Here is a 20,987-nt window from a genome sequence, read left to right as displayed (position 1 = left end):
GTTAGGGAGGGAGTTCCAGGATTTTGTCCCCGTGTGGTGTAGGTACACCCACGGTGCTGTTAGGGAGGGAGTTCCAGGATTTTGTCCTGTGAGGTGTAGGTACACCCACGGCGCTGTTAGGGAGGGAGAGTTCCAGGATTTTGTCCGTGTGGTATAGGTACACCCACGGCGCTGTTAGGGAGGGAGTTCCAGGATTTTGACCCGTGTGGTGTAGGTACACCCACGGCGCTGTTAGGGAGGGAGTTCCAGGATTTTGTCCGTGTGGTGTAGGTACACCCACGGCACTGTTAGGGAGGGAGTTCCAGGATTTTGTCCCGTGTGGTGTAGGTACACCCACGGCACTGTTAGGGAGGGAGTTCCAGGATTTTGTCCCGTGTGGTGTAGGTACACCCACGGCGCTGTTAGGGAGGGAGTTCCAGGATTTTGACCCAGCGACAGTGAAGGAAAGGCCGATATATTTCCAAGTCAGGATGGTGAGAGGCTCGGAAGGGAACTTCCAGGTGGTGGTGTTCCCCATGTGTCTGCTGCCCTCGTCCTTCTAGATAGTAGAAGTCGTGGTTTTGGGCAGCGCTGTTGGAGGAGCCTTGGCGAGTTGCTGCAGTGCATCTTGTAGATGGTTCACACACTGCTGCTACTGTGCGTCGGTGGTGGAGGGAGTGAATGTTTGTGGATGGGGTGCCGATCGAGCGGGGGGCTGCTTTGTCCTGGACGGTGTCGAGCTTCTTGAGTGTTGTGGGAGCCGCACTCATCTAGGCAAGTGGGGAGTGTCCCATCACACTCCGGAATTGCGCCTTGTGGACAGGACAGGCTTTGGGGGGGAGTCAGGAGGTGAGTTACTCTCTGCAGGACTCCCAGCCTCTGGGCCCAAGTGTTGAGATAAAACCATTCATTTCCTTGCTCGGGTGCTTGGGTGTTGGGGTCGCGATTTGGAAGGCCAGAGGTGGCACATGTTTGGCGGCACCGAGCTGTGAGGCTGGGAAAGGCCTTTGCAGTTTAGACAGCGCAAGTCTGAAGCGATGTGTCTGCTGCCTCCAGCAATCCCCGCACCTCTCCCCCCAACCTATGGCCTCTCTCATCTCTCCTCCTCGGGCTCTCTCTGATCGCGAGTTACACCTCTTCTAAGACATGGAGGATGCAAGGACCCTCAATACTCAAGGTGCTCCCTCACTGAGCCTCTACAGAACTCCGGGGGGGGGAAGAAACCTTCAGTCCGATCAGCCAACAACGTCAAGTAACCTGGGACGATCGGACGCAGGTGTCCTGGCATTGAACAGGGAGCCTCCATCAACATTCACAATCAGTAAGAACCTCTCTCGGGATCTCCCCATCCATTTAATCCCCTCCCACATCCCCATGTACACTCTCCCCCTATCACTGACTCTACCCACCCATTTAATCCCCTCCCACATCCCCATGTACACTCTCCCCCTATCACTGACTCTACCCACCCATTTAATCCCCTCCCACATCCCCATGTACACTCTCCCCCTCTCACTGACTCTACCCACCCATTTAATCCCTTCGCACACCCCCATGTACACTCTCCCCCTATCACTGACTCTACCCACCCATTTAATCCCCTCCCACATCCCCATGTACACTCTCCCCCTATCACTGTCTCTACCCAACCCATTTAATCCCCTCCCACATCCCCATGTACACTCTCCCCCTATCACTGACTCTACCCACCCATTTAATCCCCTCCCATACCCCCATGTACACTCTCCCCCTATCACTGACTCTACCCACCCATTTAATCCCCTCCCACATCCCCATGTACACTCTCCCCCATCACTGACTCTACCCACCCATTTAATCCCCTCCCACATCCCCATTTACACTCTCCCCCTATCACTGACTCTACCCACCCATTTAATCCCCTCGCGCATCCCCATGTACACACACCCCCTCTTAATGACTCTACCCACCCATTTAATCCCCTCCCACATCCCCATGTACACTCTTCCCCTCTCACTGACTCTACCCACCCATTGAATCCCCCTCCCACACCCCCATGTACACTCTCCCCCTATCACTGTCTCTACCCAACCCATTTAATCCCCTCCCACAAACCCACGTATGCTCTCCCCACTGACTGGGACACTAACAACCCCTCCCTTCCCACTTAATCTCTACGCATAAGAGCGAACGAGACAGGTGGGAGCGAGCAACAAGAGGAGGGGATGGGACGCAAAATGGATAACGACCAACACTGAGGCAAATAAACATAGGATCTTAGAGAATCGGCGCAGGAGTAGGCCATTCGGCATTTCGAGTCTGCTCCGCCATTCAATGTGACCGTAGCTGATCCTCTGTCTCAACTCCATACTCCCGCTCTCTCCCCAATGGTGTCCAGAAATCTACTTCCTTCCGAGACATATTCATCGACAAGGACTCCACCACCTTCTGCGGTGGAGAGTTCCAGAGATTTGGGAGGTCGGGAGGGAGAGAAGGAGGGAGGGAGGGAGGGAGGGAGGGTGGGAGGGGAGGAGTGAACGAAAAAACGCGCAAAGAGAAAGAGAGAGCAGGGGAGAGTTCATTCGTGCACTTGCCTTGACCTCCTCCACAGTCCCCATGTTGTATTTGCTGATGCCTTCCTCAAGGTGAATCTCCAAATCGCGATATCCCCCAGGTCTTAGATAATAGCCCGAATCCAGGTTGTCACGGATGGAAGCCATGGCTGTCGACAGAGCCTCCTCACAATGAACTCCCGACTGAACTTCGATCCTGGAAAGCTCGGATTCGTAACGGGATTGCAGGAGCTCCTGAATCGGAGAGCAACACGGAATCAGGAAGAGGGAGGAATACAGGGAGACATCAGAACCCTGGTTGCTGTCTCTCAGAGACTCTCTCTCTCTCTCTCTCTCTCAGGGAGATATCTGTACACTGACTGGTGTCTCTCAGTCCTCTCTCTCTCAGGGAGATATCTGTACACTGACTGGTGTCTCTCAGTCTCCTCTCTCTCTCAGGGAGATATCTGTACACTGACTGGTGTCTCTCAGTCCCCTCTCACTTTCTCAGGGAGATATCTGTACACTGAGTGGTGTCTCTCATTCCCCTCTCTCTCAGGGAGAAATCTATACACTGACTGGTGTCTCTCAGTCCCCTCTCTCTCTCAGGGAGATATCTGTACACTGACTGGTGTCTCTCAGTCCCTCTCTCTCTCAGGGAGATATCTGTACACTGACTGGTGTCTCAGTCCCCTCTCTCTCTCAGGAGATATCTGTACACTGACTGGTGTCTCTCAGTCCCCTCTCTCTCTCAGGGAGATATCTGTACACTGACTGGTGTCTCTCAGTCCCTCTCTCTCTCAGGGAGATATCTGTATACTGACTGGTGTCTCTCAGTCCCTCTCTCTCTCAGGGAGATATCTGTACACTGACTGGTGTCTCTCAGTCCCTCTCTCTCTCTCACCGAGATATCTGTACACTGACTGATGTCTCTCAGTCCCTCTCTCTCTCAGGGAGATATCTGTACACTGACTGGTGTCTCTCAGTCCCTCTCTCTCTCTCACCGAGATATCTGTACACTGACTGATGTCTCTCAGTCCCTCTCTCTCTCTCACCGAGATATCTGTACACTGACTGGTGTCTCTCAGTCCCCTCTCTCTCTCTCAGGGAGATATCTGTACACTGACTGGTGTCTCTCAGTCCCTCTCTCTCTCTCACCGAGATATCTGTACACTGACTGGAGTCTCTTGGCCATGTCAATGGCACTTTGATCTGCGTTGTGGTGAAATGTCGGATGGAGGAGATGGGGTGAGACCTCTCTGCATGGACAGAACTCACCTCCAATTTGCGGATATGCTTGGCTTCCTTATCCATCAGCGAATACTTCATGAAGATTCTCACTGCCTCATTGTGATAATAAGTGAATAGGTCGGTCAGTTGATACACGATGTGTCCCGGCAAAGGCAGCAATTTCACCAGCTTCCGGTCGTAGTATTCCAGCGCTTTCTGAACAGCTGCTTCATTCTCGCTCCCCGCCATCCGGGCAATTCCATTCTCCACGCAGGGTAACTCGCCTCTCGCAATGGCCTCCACATAGGACTCGGCCAACTGGCTCAATCCTGATGTGGAAGATGAAAGACGTCACTCCCACTGTACACAAACCCAATGGACCCAAACCCCTTCCCGTTCACTCCCACTGTACACAAACCCAATGGACCCAAACCCCTTCCCGTTCACTCCCACCGTACACAATCCCAATGGACCCAAAACCCTTCCCGTTCACTCCCACTGTACACAATCCCAATCCCAAACCCCTTCCTGTTCACTCCCACTGTACACAATCCCAATCCCAAACCCCTTCCCGTTCACTCCCACTGTACAAAATCCCAATCCCAAACCCCTTCCTGTTCACTCCCACAGTACACAATCCCAATGGACCCAAACCCCTTCGCGTTCACTCCCACTCTACACAATCCCAATGGACCCAAACCCCTTCCCGTTCACTCCCACTGTACACAATCCCAATGGACCCAAACCCCTTCCCGTTCACTCCCACCGTACACAATCCCAATGGACCCAAACCCCTTCCCGTTCACTCCCACCGTACACAATCCCAATGGACCCAAACCCCTTCCTGTTCACTCCCACTGTACACAATCCCAATCCCAAACCCCTTCCTGTTCACTCCCACTGTACACAATCCCAATGGACCCAAACCCCTTCCTGTTCACTCCCACTGTACACAATCCCAATGGACCCAAACCCCTTCCCGTTCACTCCCACTCTACACAATCCCAATCCCAAACCCCTTCCCGTTCACTCCCACTCTACACAATCCCAATGGACCCAAACCCCTTCGCGTTCACTCCCACTCTACACAATCCCAATGGACCCAAACCCCTTCCCGTTCACTCCCGCCGTACACAATCCCAACGGACCCAAACCCCTTCCCGTTCACTCCCACTGTACACAATCCCAACGGACCCAAACCCCTTCCCGTTCACTCCCGCCGTACACAATCCCAATGGATCCAATTAGAGTTGGGTCGGTGGGGGAATGGGGTGGGGGGGGGGGGGGGGGGGGGGGGGGTTGGGGGGGGGTGGGTGAGGTTGGGTAGGGTGTCGGTGGGGGGTAGGGGGTGGGAAGGTGGGGACAGGTAATTGCTCAAACCCTGTAACTCACTCTTTCCAGTCACCTGGTGTCCGCCCAGCACTTTCTTGACCTTCCCGGAGGTGTAAATGTACTCGGAGAAGCTGCGGAAATCCCGAACGAACTCCTGGTCCAGCTGGTCGTCGGACAGTCCCTGGAGCTGCCTCAGGACCTTCCGGGGGGCGGGGCTCACCAGCCCGAAACAGCGGCGGGAGGGAAAGTATTCCCGAATGCACCGGCGCAGGGTGTTGTAGCTCTGGTCCTGCTTTGTCTCCTCTGCCGAGTCACCGGCTGGTCAGTACCGCAAGGTAACGCCAAACCCACCCCCCCCCCACCCCCACTTCTCCCGCTCTCCCTCCTTCCTGAATTCCGAGAACTCCCCACCCCCCCCCCCCACCCCTCTCCTGCTCTCCGACGACTCCCCCTCCGAAACCGGCTCGTTCTTCTCCCACTCCCCCAGCTCCTGATGGAGACACCCCCCCCATCCCCATCTCTCACTCTCCGCTACTCTATCTCTCTTCATCCTGCACCTTCTCTCTCTCACTCCATTTCTCTCAATCACTATCGCTCTCGCTGCACATCTGCACTCTTTTAGACTCCTCTGCACATCTCTCTCTCTCTCTGTCTCTCCCTCTGTCAACATCTTCCCTCTCTCTCTCTCTCTCTCTCTGTCTGTACCTCTGTCTCTCTCCCTGTTTCTCTCTGTATCTCTCCATCTCTCTCTCTCTGTCTCTGACAACGTCTTCTCTCCCCCGTCTCAGTCTGTCTGTCTCTCTCTCTGTCAACATCTCCCCTCTCTCTCTCTCTATCTCTCTCTCTCTGTTTCTCTCTGTATCTCTCCATCTCTCTCTCTCTCTGTCTGTCTCTGTCAACGTCTTCTCTCCCCCTGTCTCAGTCTGTCTGTCTCTCTCTCTGTCAACATCTTCCCTCTCTCTCTCTCTATCTCTGTCTCTCTCTCTCTCTCTGTTTCTCTCCATCTCTCTCTCTCTCTGTCTGTCTCTGTCAACGTCTTCCCTCTCCCTGTCTCGGTCTGTCTGTCTCTCTCTCTCTATCTGTCTCTCCCTGTCTGTCTGTATCTCTCTGTCTGTCTGTATCTCTCTCTCCCTCTGCATCTCTCTTTGTCTCTCTCTCTCTGTCTCTCCCTCTCTGTCTCTCCCTCTCTGTCTGTCTCTCTGTCTTTCCCTTTCTCTCTCTCTCTGTCTCTCGCTCTCCCTCTACCCCCCTTCCACTCACTCTGTCACTCTGTATCTCTATCGCTCTTTCTCTCTGCCTCTCCCTTTGTCTTTCTGTGTCTCTCTCCCTGTCCCTCTCTCTCTCTCTCTCTCCCTGTCCCTCTCTCTGTCTCTCTTCTCTCTGTCTCTCTTCTCTCTGTCTTCCCCTTTCTCCATGCGTGTCTGTGTCTCTCTCTCCCTGTCTGTCTTTGTGTGTCTCTCCCTCTCTGCTTTTCCCTTTCTCTCTCTGTCTCTCCCTCCCTCTCTCTACCCACCCCCTCTACCGCCTCTCCCTCCGTCACTATGTATCTCTGTCTCTCCCTCTCTCTCTCTGCCTTTCCCTTTCTCTCTCTCCCTCCCTCCCTCTCTCTCTAAACCCCCCAACTACCTCTCTCTCTGTCACTCTGCATCTCTGTCTCTCTCTCGCTACCTCTCGATCACGGCCGCTGTCTCTCTCTCCTTCCCACTCACTCCCTCCCTCTCGTGCTCACTCTCTCCCTCACTCCTTCTCTCTCTCTATCTCTCTCTCTCCTTCCTTCTCTCTCTCTCTGTCAACCTCTCTTTCTCTCTATTCATCTCTGTTTGCCTCTGCCACACTCTAATCTGTTAACCCACAGAGAATAAAGGCTCAGGTGGCATACCTTTACGGAGTCGAAGGCTGTTCTCCAAGTATTGATCTGCTGTCACCACTGATCCATTAATATTCAGGTCTAGGGTGAAGTCACGTAGCGTCCACACAAAGTCAGGAAAGAACTGGACAAAGTTTTGCGCCTCACTCCCATCAGGCTGCGATTTCACCTGAATCCGCTTTGCCAGTTCTGTCACAAAGCTAATTAATCAGTCAAGGGTGGATGCATGAACAGGTCAGTGTACATATATCTCCCTGAGACAGAGAGGGGACTGAAAGACACCAGTCAGTGTACAGATATCTCCCTGAGAGAGAGAGGGGACTGAGAGACACCAGTCAGTGTACAGATATCTCCCTGAGAGAGAGAGGGACTGAGAGACACCAGTCAGTGTACAGATATCTCCCTGAGAGAGAGGGACTGAGAGACACCAGTCAGTGTACAGATATCTCCCTGAGAGACAGAGGGGACTGATAGACACAAGTCAGTGTACAGATATCTCCCTGAGAGAGAGAGGCGACTGATAGACACCAGTCAGTGTACAGATATCTCCCTGAGAGAGAGAGGCGACTGATAGACACCAGTCAGTGTACAGATATCTCCCTGAGAGAGAGAGGGGACTGAGAGACACCAGTCAGTGTACAGATATCTCCCTGAGAGAGAGAGGCGACTGATAGACACCAGTCAGTGTACAGATATCTCCCTGAGAGAGAGAGGGGACTGAGAGACACCAGTCAGTGTACAGATATCTCCCTGAGAGAGAGAGAGGGGACTGAGAGACACCAGTCAGTGTACAGATATCTCACTGAGAGAGGGGACTGAGGGACACCAGTCAGTGTACAGATATCTCCCTGAGAGAGAGAGAGGGGACTGAGAGACACCAGTCAGTGTACAGATATTTCCCTGAGAGAGAGAGAGAGAGGGGGAACTGAGAGACACCAGTCAGTGTACAGATATCTCCCTGAGAGAGAGAGGGGACTGAGAGACACCAGTCAGTGTACAGATATCTCTCTGAGAGAGAGAGAGGGACTGAGAGACACCAGTCAGTGTACAGATATCTCCCTGAGAGAGAGAGAGGGACTGAGAGACACCAGTCAGTGTACAGATATCTCCCTGAGAGAGTGAGAGGGGACTGAGAGATACCAGTCAGTGTACAGATATCTCTCTGAGAGAGTGAGAGGGGACTGAGAGACACCAGTCAGTGTACAGATATCTCCCTGAGAAAGTGAGAGGGGACTGAGAGACACCAGTCAGTGTACAGATATCTCCCTGAACTCTCCCGGATTGCTATATCTTGTAATGGAGCCAGAAGCCGGCCTCTGGGTCTCCATTGGTCTTGTGCGAGGAAGCCCATGCAGACGGGGACCCGGTTAAGGATACTGCAGGTCACTCATGGCGTGCTGGTTGATGGTTCCCTGGCTGTTGTAGACGAACACGCTGCTGAGGAGGATGGCCAGCGCAAAGACTGAATTGTCGTTCTGTTCATCCCCCTGCAGGCAAGAGAGGGGAGAGACCCATGGGTTAGCCGGGGGGAGAGTGGTCAGCCCTTCCCGACGCCTTCCCCTTCCCCATCCGCTAGGCCGGAATTCACACCTGGGCCTGAAGAAGGAGGGGGGAACTCCCGAGTGGAGAGCCTCCAGGCCGCCTTTGACTTGCGGGCGCAGAACGTCGTTTTTGTCGAACTTTCTCACCCCGGACTCATCAGGACAAGCACGAGAACGCCCGACTTCACGGAGCGCCACAGCTTACCCTTGTGTGAGAAGCGAGTTGCTGATTGGTTGGCCAGCGTACTCTGATTGGCGGCTTGCGGTCCACTTGCCCACCAATCAGCACTCCACGTAGTCAAGTTCCCTGACATCAGTGTCCTTCTGCTGGTCCTGATGAGTGCAAGATGAGAAATTTCGACGAAACAAGTTTTTCTCACCAACGCTCAAGTTCTGTACTCCCAAACGGCTATTTGTCTGAATTCATCCAGGGAGGTCGAAGATAAAGGCCTCGACAAGAAAAGCGAGAATTTATATAGCGCCTTGAACATCATCGTTACCTCACTGAAACAGGGAGATGCTTTTGAGAAGCCAGGTCCCCTCCTCCAGTTCCTACGCATCGTTCAGAAATCACAGAGTGACAGAGGGAGAGGCGGTTGGGGGGGTGGGTATAGAGAGAGGGAGGGAGAGGGGAGAGACAGAGACAGAGAGAGAGGAGAGAGGGAGAGACACACAAAGACAGACAGACATGAGAGAGACACAGACACGCAGAGAGAAAGGGAAAGACAGAGAGAAGAGAGAAGGAGAGAGACGGACAGGGAGAGAGACAGAGAAAGACAAAGGGAGAGGCAGAGAGAAAGAGAGACGGAGATACAGAGTGACAGAGCGAGTGGAAGGGGGGGTAGAGAGAGAGGGTGAGAGAGAGACAAACAGACAGAGAGAGAGAGCGAGAGAGAGAGGGAGAGACAGAGACAGACAGATAGAGAGCGAGAGAGACAGAGAGAGAGAGAGAGACAGAGAGAGACAGAGAGAGACAGAGAGAGAAAGGGAAAGAAAGGGAAAGACAGAGCGAGAGAGAGAGGGAGAGACAGAGACAGACAGACAGAGAGAAAGGGAAAGACAGAGAGAGAGAGGGACAGACAGAGAGGGAGAGACAGAGAGAGACAGACAGAGAGAGAGCAAGAGAGACAGAGAGAGAGAGCAAGAGAGACAGAGAGAGACAGACAGACAGAGAGAGAAAGAGAAAGACAGAGTGAGAGAGAGAGGGAGAGACAGACAGAGAGGGAGAGACAGAGACAGACAGACAGAGAGAAAGGGAAAGACAGAGAGAGAGAGGGAGAGACAGACAGAGAGGGAGAGACAGAGAGAGACAGACAGAGAGAGAGGGAGAGACAGAGAGAGACAGACAGACAGAGAGAGAAAGGAAAAGACAGAGAGAGAGAGGGACAGAGAGAGACAGACAGACAGAGATGGAGAGAGACAGAGAAAGAGAGAGAGGGAGAGACAGAGAGAGACAGACAGACAGAGAGAGAAAGGGAAAGACAGAGAGAGAGAGAGAGAGGGAGAGACAGAGAGAGACAGACAGACAGAGAGAGAGCGAGAGAGACAGAGAGAGAGAGGGAAGGAGAGACAGAGAGAGACAGACAGACAGAGAGAGAAAGGGAAAGACAGAGAGCGTGGGAGAGGGAGAGACAGACAGAGAGGGAGAGACGGAGAGAGACAGACAGAGAGAGAAAGGGAAAGGCAGAGAGAAAGAGAGAGAGAGACAGACAGAGAAAGAAAGGGCCCGTCAGCAATTCGGAACCCGGATTTGGGGTGGCGAGGATTGGGAGCTGCAGGTTCAGTTCACAAATCTGATTTAGCGGCGGAAATAAGTTTCTACAGAAGCACATGAAACGGCAATGCAGACATCGCACCTAGATCTGAGGGTAGAGGCAGTGGGGGGAGGCTGGTGGGTGGGAATATGTTGATGCGGATGGGCAATGAGACTGGCCGGACTGGCTGTGGGAATTGTGGGGAGAGGGGGGTGGTGGGTGCGCGGAGCGGACGTCTTACCTTTTCCGGATCTCCGAGTCCTTCTGAATCCAGCAGGATCAGGCTTTGGTCAGCTCTCTGCGGGTGAGGCAAGGACCACATCCAGATGCCTTTAGTGAGCGACTGCACGGTGGACCCCAGTGGGAAACCTGCGGGGAGAGAGAGAAGGTACCGAGAAGATCAGGAGGGAGAAGACAAGGAACCAGAGAGAGCGCGCATGCGGCCATTCCGATTCCCTCCTTGCCGGCAACACACGCCTATCTCCATGGGCTTGAGATTGTCCAGAAACAGTGCTGACCCCATCTTGCACCAAATCCCATTCCCCTCACAATGTGCTCTCTGATCTGCTCCAGCTCCCAGTCCAACCAAGTCCTGCCTTTCAAATCACTGTTTTCTTATCTCTCCATGGCCTCACTCTCCAATACATATCTCTGTAACCTCCTCCTCCAGCCCCTAAACCCCTCCCTATCTCTGTAACCTCCTCCTCCAGCCCCTAAACCCCTCCCTATCTCTGTAACCTCCTCCTCCAGCCCCTAAACCCCTCCCTATCTCTGTAACATCCTCCTCCAGCCCCTAAACCCCTCCCTATCTCTGTAACCTCCTCCTCCAGCCCCTACAACCCTCCCTATCTCTGTAACCTCCTCCTCCAGCCCCTAAACCCCTCCCTATCTCTGTAACCTCCTCCTCCAGCCCCTACAACCCTCCCTATCTCTGTAACCTCCTCCTCCAGCCCCTACAACCCTCCCTATCTCTGTAACCTCCTCCAGCCCCCTACAACCCTCCCTATCTCAGTAACCTGCTCCAGCCCCCTACAACCCTCCCTATCTCTGTATCCTCCTCCAGCCCCTACAACCCTCCCTATCTCTGTAACCTCCTCCAGCCCCTACACCTCTTCCTATCTCTGTACCCTCCTCCAGCCCCTACAACACTCCCTATCTCTGTAACCTCCACCAGCACCTACAACCCTCCCTATCTCAGTAACCTCCTCCAGCCCCCTACAACCCTCCCTATCACTGTAACCTCCTCCAGCCCCCTACGCCCCTCCTTATCTCTGTAACCTCCTCCAGCCCCTACAACCCTCCCTATCTCTGTAACCTCCTCCAGCCCCTACAACCCTCCCTATCTCTGTAACCTCCTCCAGCCCCTACAACCCTCCCTATCTCTGTAACCTCCTCCAGCCCCTGCATCCCTCCCTATCTCTGTAACCTCCTCCAGCCCCTACAACCCTCCCTATCTCTGTAAACTCCTCCAGCCACTACAATCCTCCCTATCTCCGTATCCTCCTCTAGCCCCTACTAAACTCCAAGATCTCTACTCTCCTTCCATTCCAGCCCCTTGAGCACCCCCTGATTCCCATCGCTCCACCATTGGCGGCCATGCTTTCTGCTGCCTGGGGCCCCTAAGCTCTGGATTTTCCCTCCTTAAACCTCTCCACCTCTCCCTCTCTCTTCTCCTTTAAGATGCTTCTGAAAACCAAGTTCTTTGACTGAGACTTTGGGCCCTGCCCTCACACCTCCTCTCGCAGCTCAGTATCAAATTTTGTTTGATAATTGCTCCAGTAAAGCATCTGGGGGATATATTTGTAGGTGCAAATTTATCCTCGGCTATAACTGGCCTAAAGTACATACGTACATCTCATGTGCTTCTGTATTAATTTATCTTCGCCAATAGATCCAACTAGTGAACTTAACCTGCAATCCTCCATCTATCAGACTGATAATTAAATACCAGTGGGAGAGGATAGCTTTGGGTTCTACCGTACTATATTTGATCTTACTCTGAGAAGAAAGGACAGGATTAGCAAGAGATGGAAACATCAGGCCTCACCCTTCTTAGATCCGGCAAGACGATTCAAGAGGTACGACTTCCCTGTCCGAGCAGCTCCCACCACGGCCACCACCACCACGGGTCTCTCAATGGAACGCAGGACGTTTAGGGCGTCCGGGTTGAGGCGCAATGCCCCATCCACGTTTTCAACCAGGGTCATCGGCTCCTCCATCTTAATCTCCTCCATCTGAATCTCCTCCATCACAGGAACCTCCATCTTCTCATCAGTTAGCATCTCAGATGAGGGGCCAGGGACATCACTCAGTGACTGAAAAGCCAAGTAAATCACATTGAATCAACAAACAACAACTCGCACATACCGACATAAGCCTCTATCATCGTAACCCGAACCCCTCGATAAGATTCCAGTCTGTAACTCACTCCCGGGTATCTGTTATTCTATATATAAACCACCCCGAACCCCTCGATTAGATTCCAGTCTGTAGTTCACTCCCGGGTATCTGTTATTCTGTATATAAACCACCCCGAACCCCTCGATTAGATTCCAGTCTGTAACTCGCTCCCAGGTATCTGTTATTCTGTATATAAACCACCCTGAACCCCTCGATTAGTTTCCAGTCTGTAACTCACTCCTGGGTATGTTATTCTATATATAAACCCCCCGAACCCCTCGATTAGATTCCAGTCTGTAACTCACTTCCGGGTATCTGTTATTCTATATATACACAACCAGAACTCCTAAATTAGACTCCCATCAAACATACCCAGGACAGGTACAGCATGGGGTTAGATAAAGAGTAAATCTCCCTCTTCACCGTCCCCATCGAACACTCCCAGGACAGGTACAGCACAAGGTTAGACACAGAGTAAATCTCCCTCTACACTGTCCCCATCAAACACTCCCAGGACAGGTACAGCATGGGGTTAGATACAGAGTAAAGCTCCCTCTACACCGTCCCCATCAAACACTCCCAGGACAGGTACAGCACAGGGTTAGATACAGAGTAAAGCTCCCTCTACACTGTCCCCATCAAAAACTCCCAGGACAGGTACAGCACAGGATTAGACACAGAGTAAAGCTCCCTCTACACCGTCCCCATCAAACACTCCCAGGACAGGTACAGCACGGGGTTAGATAACTCTCTCTCTCCCGTATCCCCAGTTTTCTGAGGTCACTCTCCCGAGTGATGCCTTTCTGTTTCTTACCTTGTCTGATATTTCAGCTATTGGAGGACATATCTCAGCTGAACCTTGTCCCCTCGAACAGGTGTTGGACGAATGGTCAAGATTCTCTTCCAGTGCAGACAATCCCAGGATTAAACAAAACAGGAGCTGGAGGAAATGGTCAGTGTTACAGAGAGTAGCACCTTGGAATCACCCTGATTGTATCCCTTCTCTCAGTTCTGGTCCCCATATCCCTCGATTTGACCACACTCAGAGCACTGTGCACAGTTCCGGTCTCCGTATCCCTCAGTTAGACCACACTCGGAGCACTGTGCACAGTTCCAGTCTCCATATCCCTCGGTTAGACCACACTCGGAGCACTGTGCACAGTTCTGGTCTCCATATCACTCAGTTAGACCACACTCGGAGCACTATGCACAGTTCCGGTCTCCATATCCCATGGTTAGACCACACTCGGAGCACTGTGCACAGTTCTGGCCTCCATATCCCTCAGTTAGACCACACTTGGAGCACTGTGCACAGTTCTGGTCTCCGTATCCCTATCAGGAAGATATAATAATTCTCATAATGTTACTGGAATTTATTGAGAAGTAGTGGTAACTGTGTCTATATCTGTGTGTGTGTGTGTGTCTGAGACTTTATTGCATTAAAGGCAGCTGGTCTGAAGGTTTCGATGTGGTAGATGATGAGCTCGGTTTGATATGTTAAGGAGGTGAACATACCTGTCAGGGGAACTTTTGCATTTTAAAATAAACCAGAGGAAGTGAAATGTGTCACTTAGCCAGGTGAAGTTCAGAAACAGTGTGTTTACTTTTCCCAAAGGTTATTGAGAGGTTTTTATTCTCAGAAAGGTAAAGTCCAAAGACATAGTGAAACAATGGGAATTTTCACACAAAGGGGAAAATGTTTACTAAGGAGTGAAGGCTGCATGTAAGGCTAGGCATTTTAGGATCTAACAAGTGTGAAAAGCCTTCAGTATCTAAGCCTCCAGCTGCTGTGCATAACAAACTGCATTTAAGGAAACTCACTTTGAATTAGATTGTTCAGGGTATCATTTTTATTTGCCTTGGTCTTTTAATATGTTGCCTTAACAAAAGTGTGACTGGGAGTCAGATTAAATAGGGGATTTAGAAGTTATTATAGTGGTAATTTGTAGATATGTGTATGTGCTTAAAATTATTTCTCTTATTAATAAATGTTGAGTCCAGTTTTGCAGAAACCTATAAGACTTGGTGGTCTTATTACTACTAAATTCAAGTCATGCATCTCAAAATTTATAACTTTGCAAAACAAGGTGTGGCAGTTGTTTCATCTCCCTTGGGGATTTGAACAACTCAACATTTGCCATAACAACGCCTGGAGCACTGTACATAGCTTTCATCTCCATGTCCCTTGGTTAGACCATACTTGGAGCACTGTGCACAGTTCAGGGCTCTAAATAACAAGGTTAGAGCACACATCTTTTGACAGGACTTTAGCATCAAACACGATTGAATTAGAGTGATTCAATCAGTCATTTTAACTAGTTTATTTTATCAAACAGTCCACCGAGTCTTTTTAAACAATATACCACAGCAAACAGTCTACAGAGTCTTTTTAAACAATATACCACAGCAAACAGTCTACAGAGTCTTTTTAAACAATATACCACAGCAAACAGTCTACAGAGAGTCAGAGCTCAAGGACAACTGCATTGACAGCAGGTCAGTGCTGTGAGGGAGCACTGCACTGAGGGTCAATACTGAGGGAGAACCGCACAGTCGGAGGGTCAGTACTGAGGGAGCATTGCACTGTCGGAGGGTCAGTACTGAGCAAGCTCCGCACTGTCGGAGGGTCAGTAATGAGGGAGCTCCGCGCTGTCGGAGAGTCAGCGCTGAGGGAGTGCCACACTGTTGGAGGGTCAGTGCTGAGGGAGAGCCGCACTGTCGGAGGGTCAGTGCTGAGGGAGAGCCGCACTATGGGAGGGTCAGTGCTGAGGGAGAGCCGCACTATGGGAGGGTGAGCGCTGAGGGAGCGCCGCACTGTCGGAGGGTCAGTGCTGAGGGAGCGCTGCACAGTCGGAGGGTCAGCGCTGAGGGAGAGCCGCACTGTCGGAGGGTCAGCGCCGAGGGAGCGCCGCACTGTCGGAGGGTCAGTGCTGAGGGAGAGCCGCACTGTCGGAGGGTCAGTGCTGAGACAGCGCCGCACTGTCGGAGGGTCAGTGATGAGGGAGCGCCGCACTGTCAGAGGGTCAGTACTGAGGGAGCGCCGCATCATCGGAGGGTCAGTGCTGAGGGAGAGCCGCACTGTCGGAGGGTCAGTAATGAGGGAGCTCCGCGCTGTCGGAGAGTCAGCGCTGAGGGAGTGCTGCACTGTCAGAGGGTCAGCGCTGAGGGAGCGCTGCACTGTCGGAGGGTCAGTGCTGAGGGAGTGCCGCACTGTCGGAGGGTCAGTGCTGAGGGAGAGCTGCACTGTGGGAGGGTCAGTGCTGAAGGAGCGCCGCACTGTCGGAGGGTCAGTGCTGAGGGAGCGCCGCACTGTCGGAGGAGGGTCAGTGCTGAGGGAGAGCCGCACTGTCGGAGGGTCAGTGCTGAGGGAGAGCCGCACTGTCGGAGGGTCAGTGCTGAGGGAGCGCCGCACTGTCGGAGGGTCAGCGCTGAGGGAGAGTCGCACTGTCGGAGGGTCAGTACTGAGGGAGCGCCGCACTGTCGGAGGGTCAGTGCTGAGGGAGCGCCGCACTGTGGGAGGGTCAGCGCTGAGGGAGAGCCGCACTGTCGGAGTGGAATATTTCAATTGGCAGGGAAAGGGTTACTGCAGACTGCTTACCTGCAAGGGAATCATGTCTGGGAGAGAGTCTGGGCTCTGTCGGTGATGCTCAGTGAGGAGTCGGATGGCACAGATGCTGGGGGTGCACAGATACACTACCAAAACTACGAAGACACTGCCACACGACAGATGATTGTGCTCCCAGTTTCGTTTCCTGTCTCTTGGCAGTCACAGGATGACAAGACGATGCTGGAATCGAAACTCCGGCTGGGTTTTTCTGGTGCTGAGACGGGGGTGGGGGGGGAGAGATGCACGGCTCTGCCACCAGAGGGCGAAGCTGAGCTAATCCTTCATCCTTCGTTCAGGCTCCGTGCCGTCTAGCCAGGAGCTCATCCACCTTCGCTCCCCCCTCCCCCCCGCCCCCCTTCTTAAAGGGACCACCGCACGTCGCCGGACACAGGTGCCGAAGAGGTGGGAGAGGGTGGAGGGGGTGGTCCCCGGACGGAGGCACCTGCCTTGATCCGGGGTACAAAGGGGTTTCACATCTGAGGGGGCACGGACACCGGGACGAGGAGGTTTCTTTCGGGGCTTGACCGAGGGGCCTCTGGCTTGTGGGCCCCGTCGGCTGTTTGGAAGATGTGGCTGCAGGCGGGGGGGGGGGGGCAAGGGGGGAGGTAATTAGCGCACGGCAGGGAGCCTGTGAAAGAGGGCACATCACTCACGGCACGGTTGTCCGATGGATGCTGCGCTCCTGCCCCCTCACTTGGCAGAGCAGCGCCAACCTCACCGTCAAGCACAGGAAGGCTCCGTTTTCAAAAAGTCCGCGAGGGCCTTGATTTCGGGCGTTCCTCCTCCGGTCTGCGACCCTCCCTCCCTCCCTCCCTCCTTTGTGGCGCGCCAGCTCGGTCCTGCGTGGATAGAGACGGTGTAAGCCAGGACGCGGGCCAGGGTAGATGTCAAGCACGCCTGGGCCTGTGCGTGTGGTGAGCGGTGCCGCATACGGGATGTGGCGAGCGTCAAGAGAGCGAACGGCAGCGGCCCTTGCGCTGGGGGAGCGAGTGAGGGGTGTTGTTGGCAAGAATCAAAAGGCTCGAACAGACTCGGCCTGATGACAAAGCTAAGAAGCGGGTAAATAATTGACGTTCGTTGAAAATGCGGCGAGTTCCTGTCCCCAGCGTTGAGATGCACATTCGAGTGGGACGGAGAAGAGGCCAGTTTGTCCCTCGCGTGAAGAGGTAAGCCCGCAGGCCTGAAGCAGGCTGGCAGCAGTCCACTCTGAGCTCTTCGGAACACTTGCACCGGACTTTAACAAAAAAGGAATTGCTGAAATTCAAATTTAGTCCGACCGGCTTCTTTCTTTCAAACTGGGTGAAGTTATGGAAGGAATGTCAGAAACCGAAACGTGTTTTAGAGGAGAAAAGGGATAAACACAAGGGCTACCCACCACCCCCCCCACCACCTCCTCAGTTACCAGGGATACCCCACCCCGCAGTTACCAGGGATACCCCACCACCCATCAGTTACCAGGGATACCCCACCACCCATCAGTTACCAGGGATACCCCACCACCCATCAGTTACCAGGGATACCCCACCACCCATCAGTTACCAGAGATACCCCACCACCCATCAGTTACCAGAGATACCCCACCACCCATCAGTTACCAGAGATACCCCACCACCCATCAGTTACCAGGGATACCCCACCACCCATCAGTTACCAGGGATACCCCACCACCCATCAGTTACCAGGGATACCCCACCACCCATCAGTTACCAGAGATACCCCACCACCCATCAGTTACCAGAGATACCCCACCACCCATCAGTTACCAGGGATACCCCACCACCCATCAGTTACCAGGGATACCCCACCACCCATCAGTTACCAGGGATACACCCCCCCCCCTGCAGTTACCAGGGATACCCCACCACCCATCAGTTACCAGGGATACCCCACCACCCATCAGTTACCAGGGATACCCCACCACCCATCAGTTACCAGGATACACCCCCCCTCCCTCAGTTACCAGGGATACCCCACCACCCATCAGTTACCAGGGATACACCCCCCCCTGCAGTTACCAGGGATACCCCACCACCCATCAGTTACCAGGGATACCCCACCACCCATCAGTTACCAGGGATACCCCACCACCCATCAGTTACCAGGGATACCCCACCACCCATCAGTTACCAGGGATACACCCCCCCCTGCAGTTACCAGGGATACCCCACCACCCATCAGTTACCAGGGATACACCCCCCCCTGCAGTTACCAGGGATACCCCACCACCCATCAGTTACCAGGATACACCCCCCCTCCCTCAGTTACCAGGGATACACACCCCACCTCCCTCAGTTACCAGGGATACACACCCCCCTCCCCCCTCCCTTGGTTACCAGGGATACCACCCCCCCTCCCTCAGTTACCAGGGATACCACCCCCCCTCCCTCAGTTACCAGGGATACCACCCCCCCTCCCTCAGTTACCAGGGATACCACCCCCCCTCCCTCAGTTACCAGGGATACACACCCCCCCTCCCTCAGTTACCAGGGATACCACCTCCCCCCTCCCTCAGTTACCAGGGATACCACCCCCCCCCCCCCCCGCAGTTACCAGGGATCCACCCCCACAATTGTCCCTCTTCATCAATTTGCTCAGCGGTTTCGTCCTGTTCTCGCCAGCACCCGGTCCTCCAGGTCCTCCAACACCCGGACCGGGAGCCACCGCTTCCCTCACAAACCCCGCCCCCGAAATGGCGTCCGTGTTGTTATCCTGGCAACAAAAAAAAAAAGCAGATCCTGTGATAAATAGAGGCTCCGCCATCTTTCAGACGGGCACAGGGAGGGAGCGGGGCGGGGCGGGGCGGGGCGGGGCGGAGGCTGCGCAGGACGGCGTCCGTGCACGCTCCGGGCATGCGCAGTTCGAGCAGACTGCGCAGCCAATCCGCCTGCGCCCGCACCACCCCCGGCTCCCGCGGCGGCCCGTCTCAAAGATGGCGGGACCTCTAGCTATCACAGGGCAGGGTTTTTTTTTCCTCTGCCAGGACACTCGTGGCAGCCATTTTGGGGGAGGCGGTGGCTGTCGGGCCGGCTCTGGGAGGACCCTGACCGGCTCTGGGAGGACCGGGTGGTGGCTTCAGGCCGGGGACTGGGGTTCAGGATGAAGCTGCTCAGCAAATTGATGGACAAGGACAACTCGGGGTGAGGAGGGTTGTATCCCTGGTAACTGAGGGAGGGGGAGGGTGGTATCCCTGGTAACCGAGGAAGGGGGGGTGGTGGTATCCCTGGTAACCGAGGGAGGGGGGGGGGGTGGTATCCCTGGTAACCGAGGGAGGGGGGGGGGGGTGGTATCCCTGGTAACCGAGGGAGGGGGGGGGGGGGGGTATCCCTGGTAACCGAGGGGGGGGGGGGTGGTATCCCTGGTAACCGAGGGAGGGGGGGGTGGTATCCCTGGTAACCGAGGGACGGGGGGGGGGGGGGGGTATCCCTGGTAACCGAGGGAGGGGGGGGGGTGGTATCCCTGGTAACCGAGGGAGGGGGGGGGTGGTATCCCTGGTAACGGAGGGAGGGGGGGGGGTGGTATCCCTGGTAACCGAGGGAGGGGGGGGGTGGTATCCCTGGAAACCGAGGGAGGGGGGGGGGGTGGTATCCCTGGTAACCGAGGGAGGGGGGGGGGTGGTATCCCTGGTAACCGAGGGAGGGGGGGGGTGGTATCCCTGGTAACCGAGGGAGGGGGGGCTGGGTGCGTATCCCTGGTAACCGAGGGAGGGGGGTGGGTGCGTATCCCTGGTAACCGAGGGAGGGGGGGTGGGTGCGTATCCCTGGTAACCGAGGGAGGGGGGGCTGGGTGCGTATCCCTGGTAACCGAGGGAGGGGGGGCTGGGTGCGTATCCCTGGTAACCGAGGGAGGGGGGGTGGGTGCGTATCCCTGGTAACCGAGGGAGGGGGGGCTGGGTGCGTATCCCTGGTAACCGAGGGAGTGGGGAGGGAGAGGGGTGTGTATCCCTGGTAACTGAGGGAGGGGGGGTGTGTATCCCTGGTAACGGAGGGTGGGTGTGGGTGATGGGGGGGTATTCCTGGTAACGGAGGGTGGGTGTGGGTGATGGGGGGGTATTCCTGGTAACGGAGGGTGGGTGTGGGTGATGGGGGGGTATTCCTGGTAACGGAGGGTGGGTGTGGGTGATTGGGGGGGGGGTATTCCTGGTAACGGAGGGTGGGTGTGGGTGATGGGGGGGGGTATTCCTAGTATCGGGGGGGGGCGGGGTGTGGGTGATGGGGGGGGGGGTATTCCTGGTAACGGGGTGGGGGGGGTGGGGGGTGGGTATGTTCTCACAGTAAAGCGCGGTAACCAGGGAATGCTGGAGAGGGCAGTTCAGCCATTGGCCGTGGAGCCGCAAAGGGGACTCCTGCCCCTTCCCTGGTTCCCAGCCGGAGGTGGGTCGGGGGGGGGGAAGAGAGGAGAAGGGACGAAATCTGGGAACGCTACCCGTAACCGTGCTTCCCAAGGTGTCAGAGAGGTGGGGGGGGCGGGTGTAGGGGGGTTGGGGGGAACCTGAGGTTAATCTGCAACCCCTATCCCCGCTGCGCAGTGTCCGGAGTGTTCCGGGATCCTAGCCCACTCTTCCCGGCGCCCCAGTTCCTTTTCGATTCCTTCGCAGGATGTGGACTTGGCGCTGGCCGGGCCCAGCGTGTGTTGACCGTAAGACATAGGAGCAGAGATGAGGCCATTCGGCCCATCGAGTCTGCTCCGCCATTCAATCACGGCTGATAAGTTTCTCAACCCCATTCTCCCGCCTTCTCCCCGTAACCT

The 20,987-nt window shown here is 54.7% G+C and overlaps 2 protein-coding genes across 4 annotated transcripts in view; one reads left to right on the top strand and one right to left on the bottom strand.

The window, feature by feature from the left end:
• The window catches only part of LOC121273087 (guanylate-binding protein 1-like), a 19,423-nt gene extending 2,828 nt beyond the window's left edge, over positions 1-16,595 (bottom strand). Inside the window, exons 1-9 of one of the 2 annotated variants that reach the window (XM_041180051.1) lie at positions 16,233-16,591; positions 13,449-13,574; positions 12,282-12,549; positions 10,476-10,603; positions 8,317-8,426; positions 6,952-7,139; positions 5,133-5,375; positions 3,789-4,069; positions 2,553-2,765 (exon numbers count right to left, since the gene is read on the bottom strand). In XM_041180051.1, the coding sequence (XP_041035985.1) occupies positions 2,553-2,765; positions 3,789-4,069; positions 5,133-5,375; positions 6,952-7,139; positions 8,317-8,426; positions 10,476-10,603; positions 12,282-12,549; positions 13,449-13,574; positions 16,233-16,247 (1,572 nt within the window). In that variant the 5' untranslated portion in view covers positions 16,248-16,591. Of the gene's footprint in view, positions 1-2,552; positions 2,766-3,788; positions 4,070-5,132; positions 5,376-6,951; positions 7,140-8,316; positions 8,427-10,475; positions 10,604-12,281; positions 12,550-13,448; positions 13,575-16,232 lie in introns of both variants that reach the window. The other variant, XM_041180052.1, reaches the window with a different exon arrangement.
• A 2,608-nt stretch (positions 16,596-19,203) lies between these two features.
• The window catches only part of pelo (pelota mRNA surveillance and ribosome rescue factor), a 41,860-nt gene continuing 40,076 nt past the window's right edge, over positions 19,204-20,987 (top strand). Inside the window, exon 1 of one of the 2 annotated variants that reach the window (XM_041180032.1) lies at positions 19,204-19,378. In XM_041180032.1, the coding sequence (XP_041035966.1) occupies positions 19,338-19,378 (41 nt within the window). In that variant the 5' untranslated portion in view covers positions 19,204-19,337. The remainder of the gene's footprint in view (positions 19,379-20,987) is intronic. The other variant, XM_041180031.1, reaches the window with a different exon arrangement.

This window comes from Carcharodon carcharias, chromosome 38, assembly GCF_017639515.1.
Source record: "Carcharodon carcharias isolate sCarCar2 chromosome 38, sCarCar2.pri, whole genome shotgun sequence".
Taxonomy (NCBI): Eukaryota; Metazoa; Chordata; class Chondrichthyes; order Lamniformes; family Lamnidae; genus Carcharodon; species Carcharodon carcharias.
This window is presented reverse-complemented; position numbering and strand designations above follow the sequence as displayed.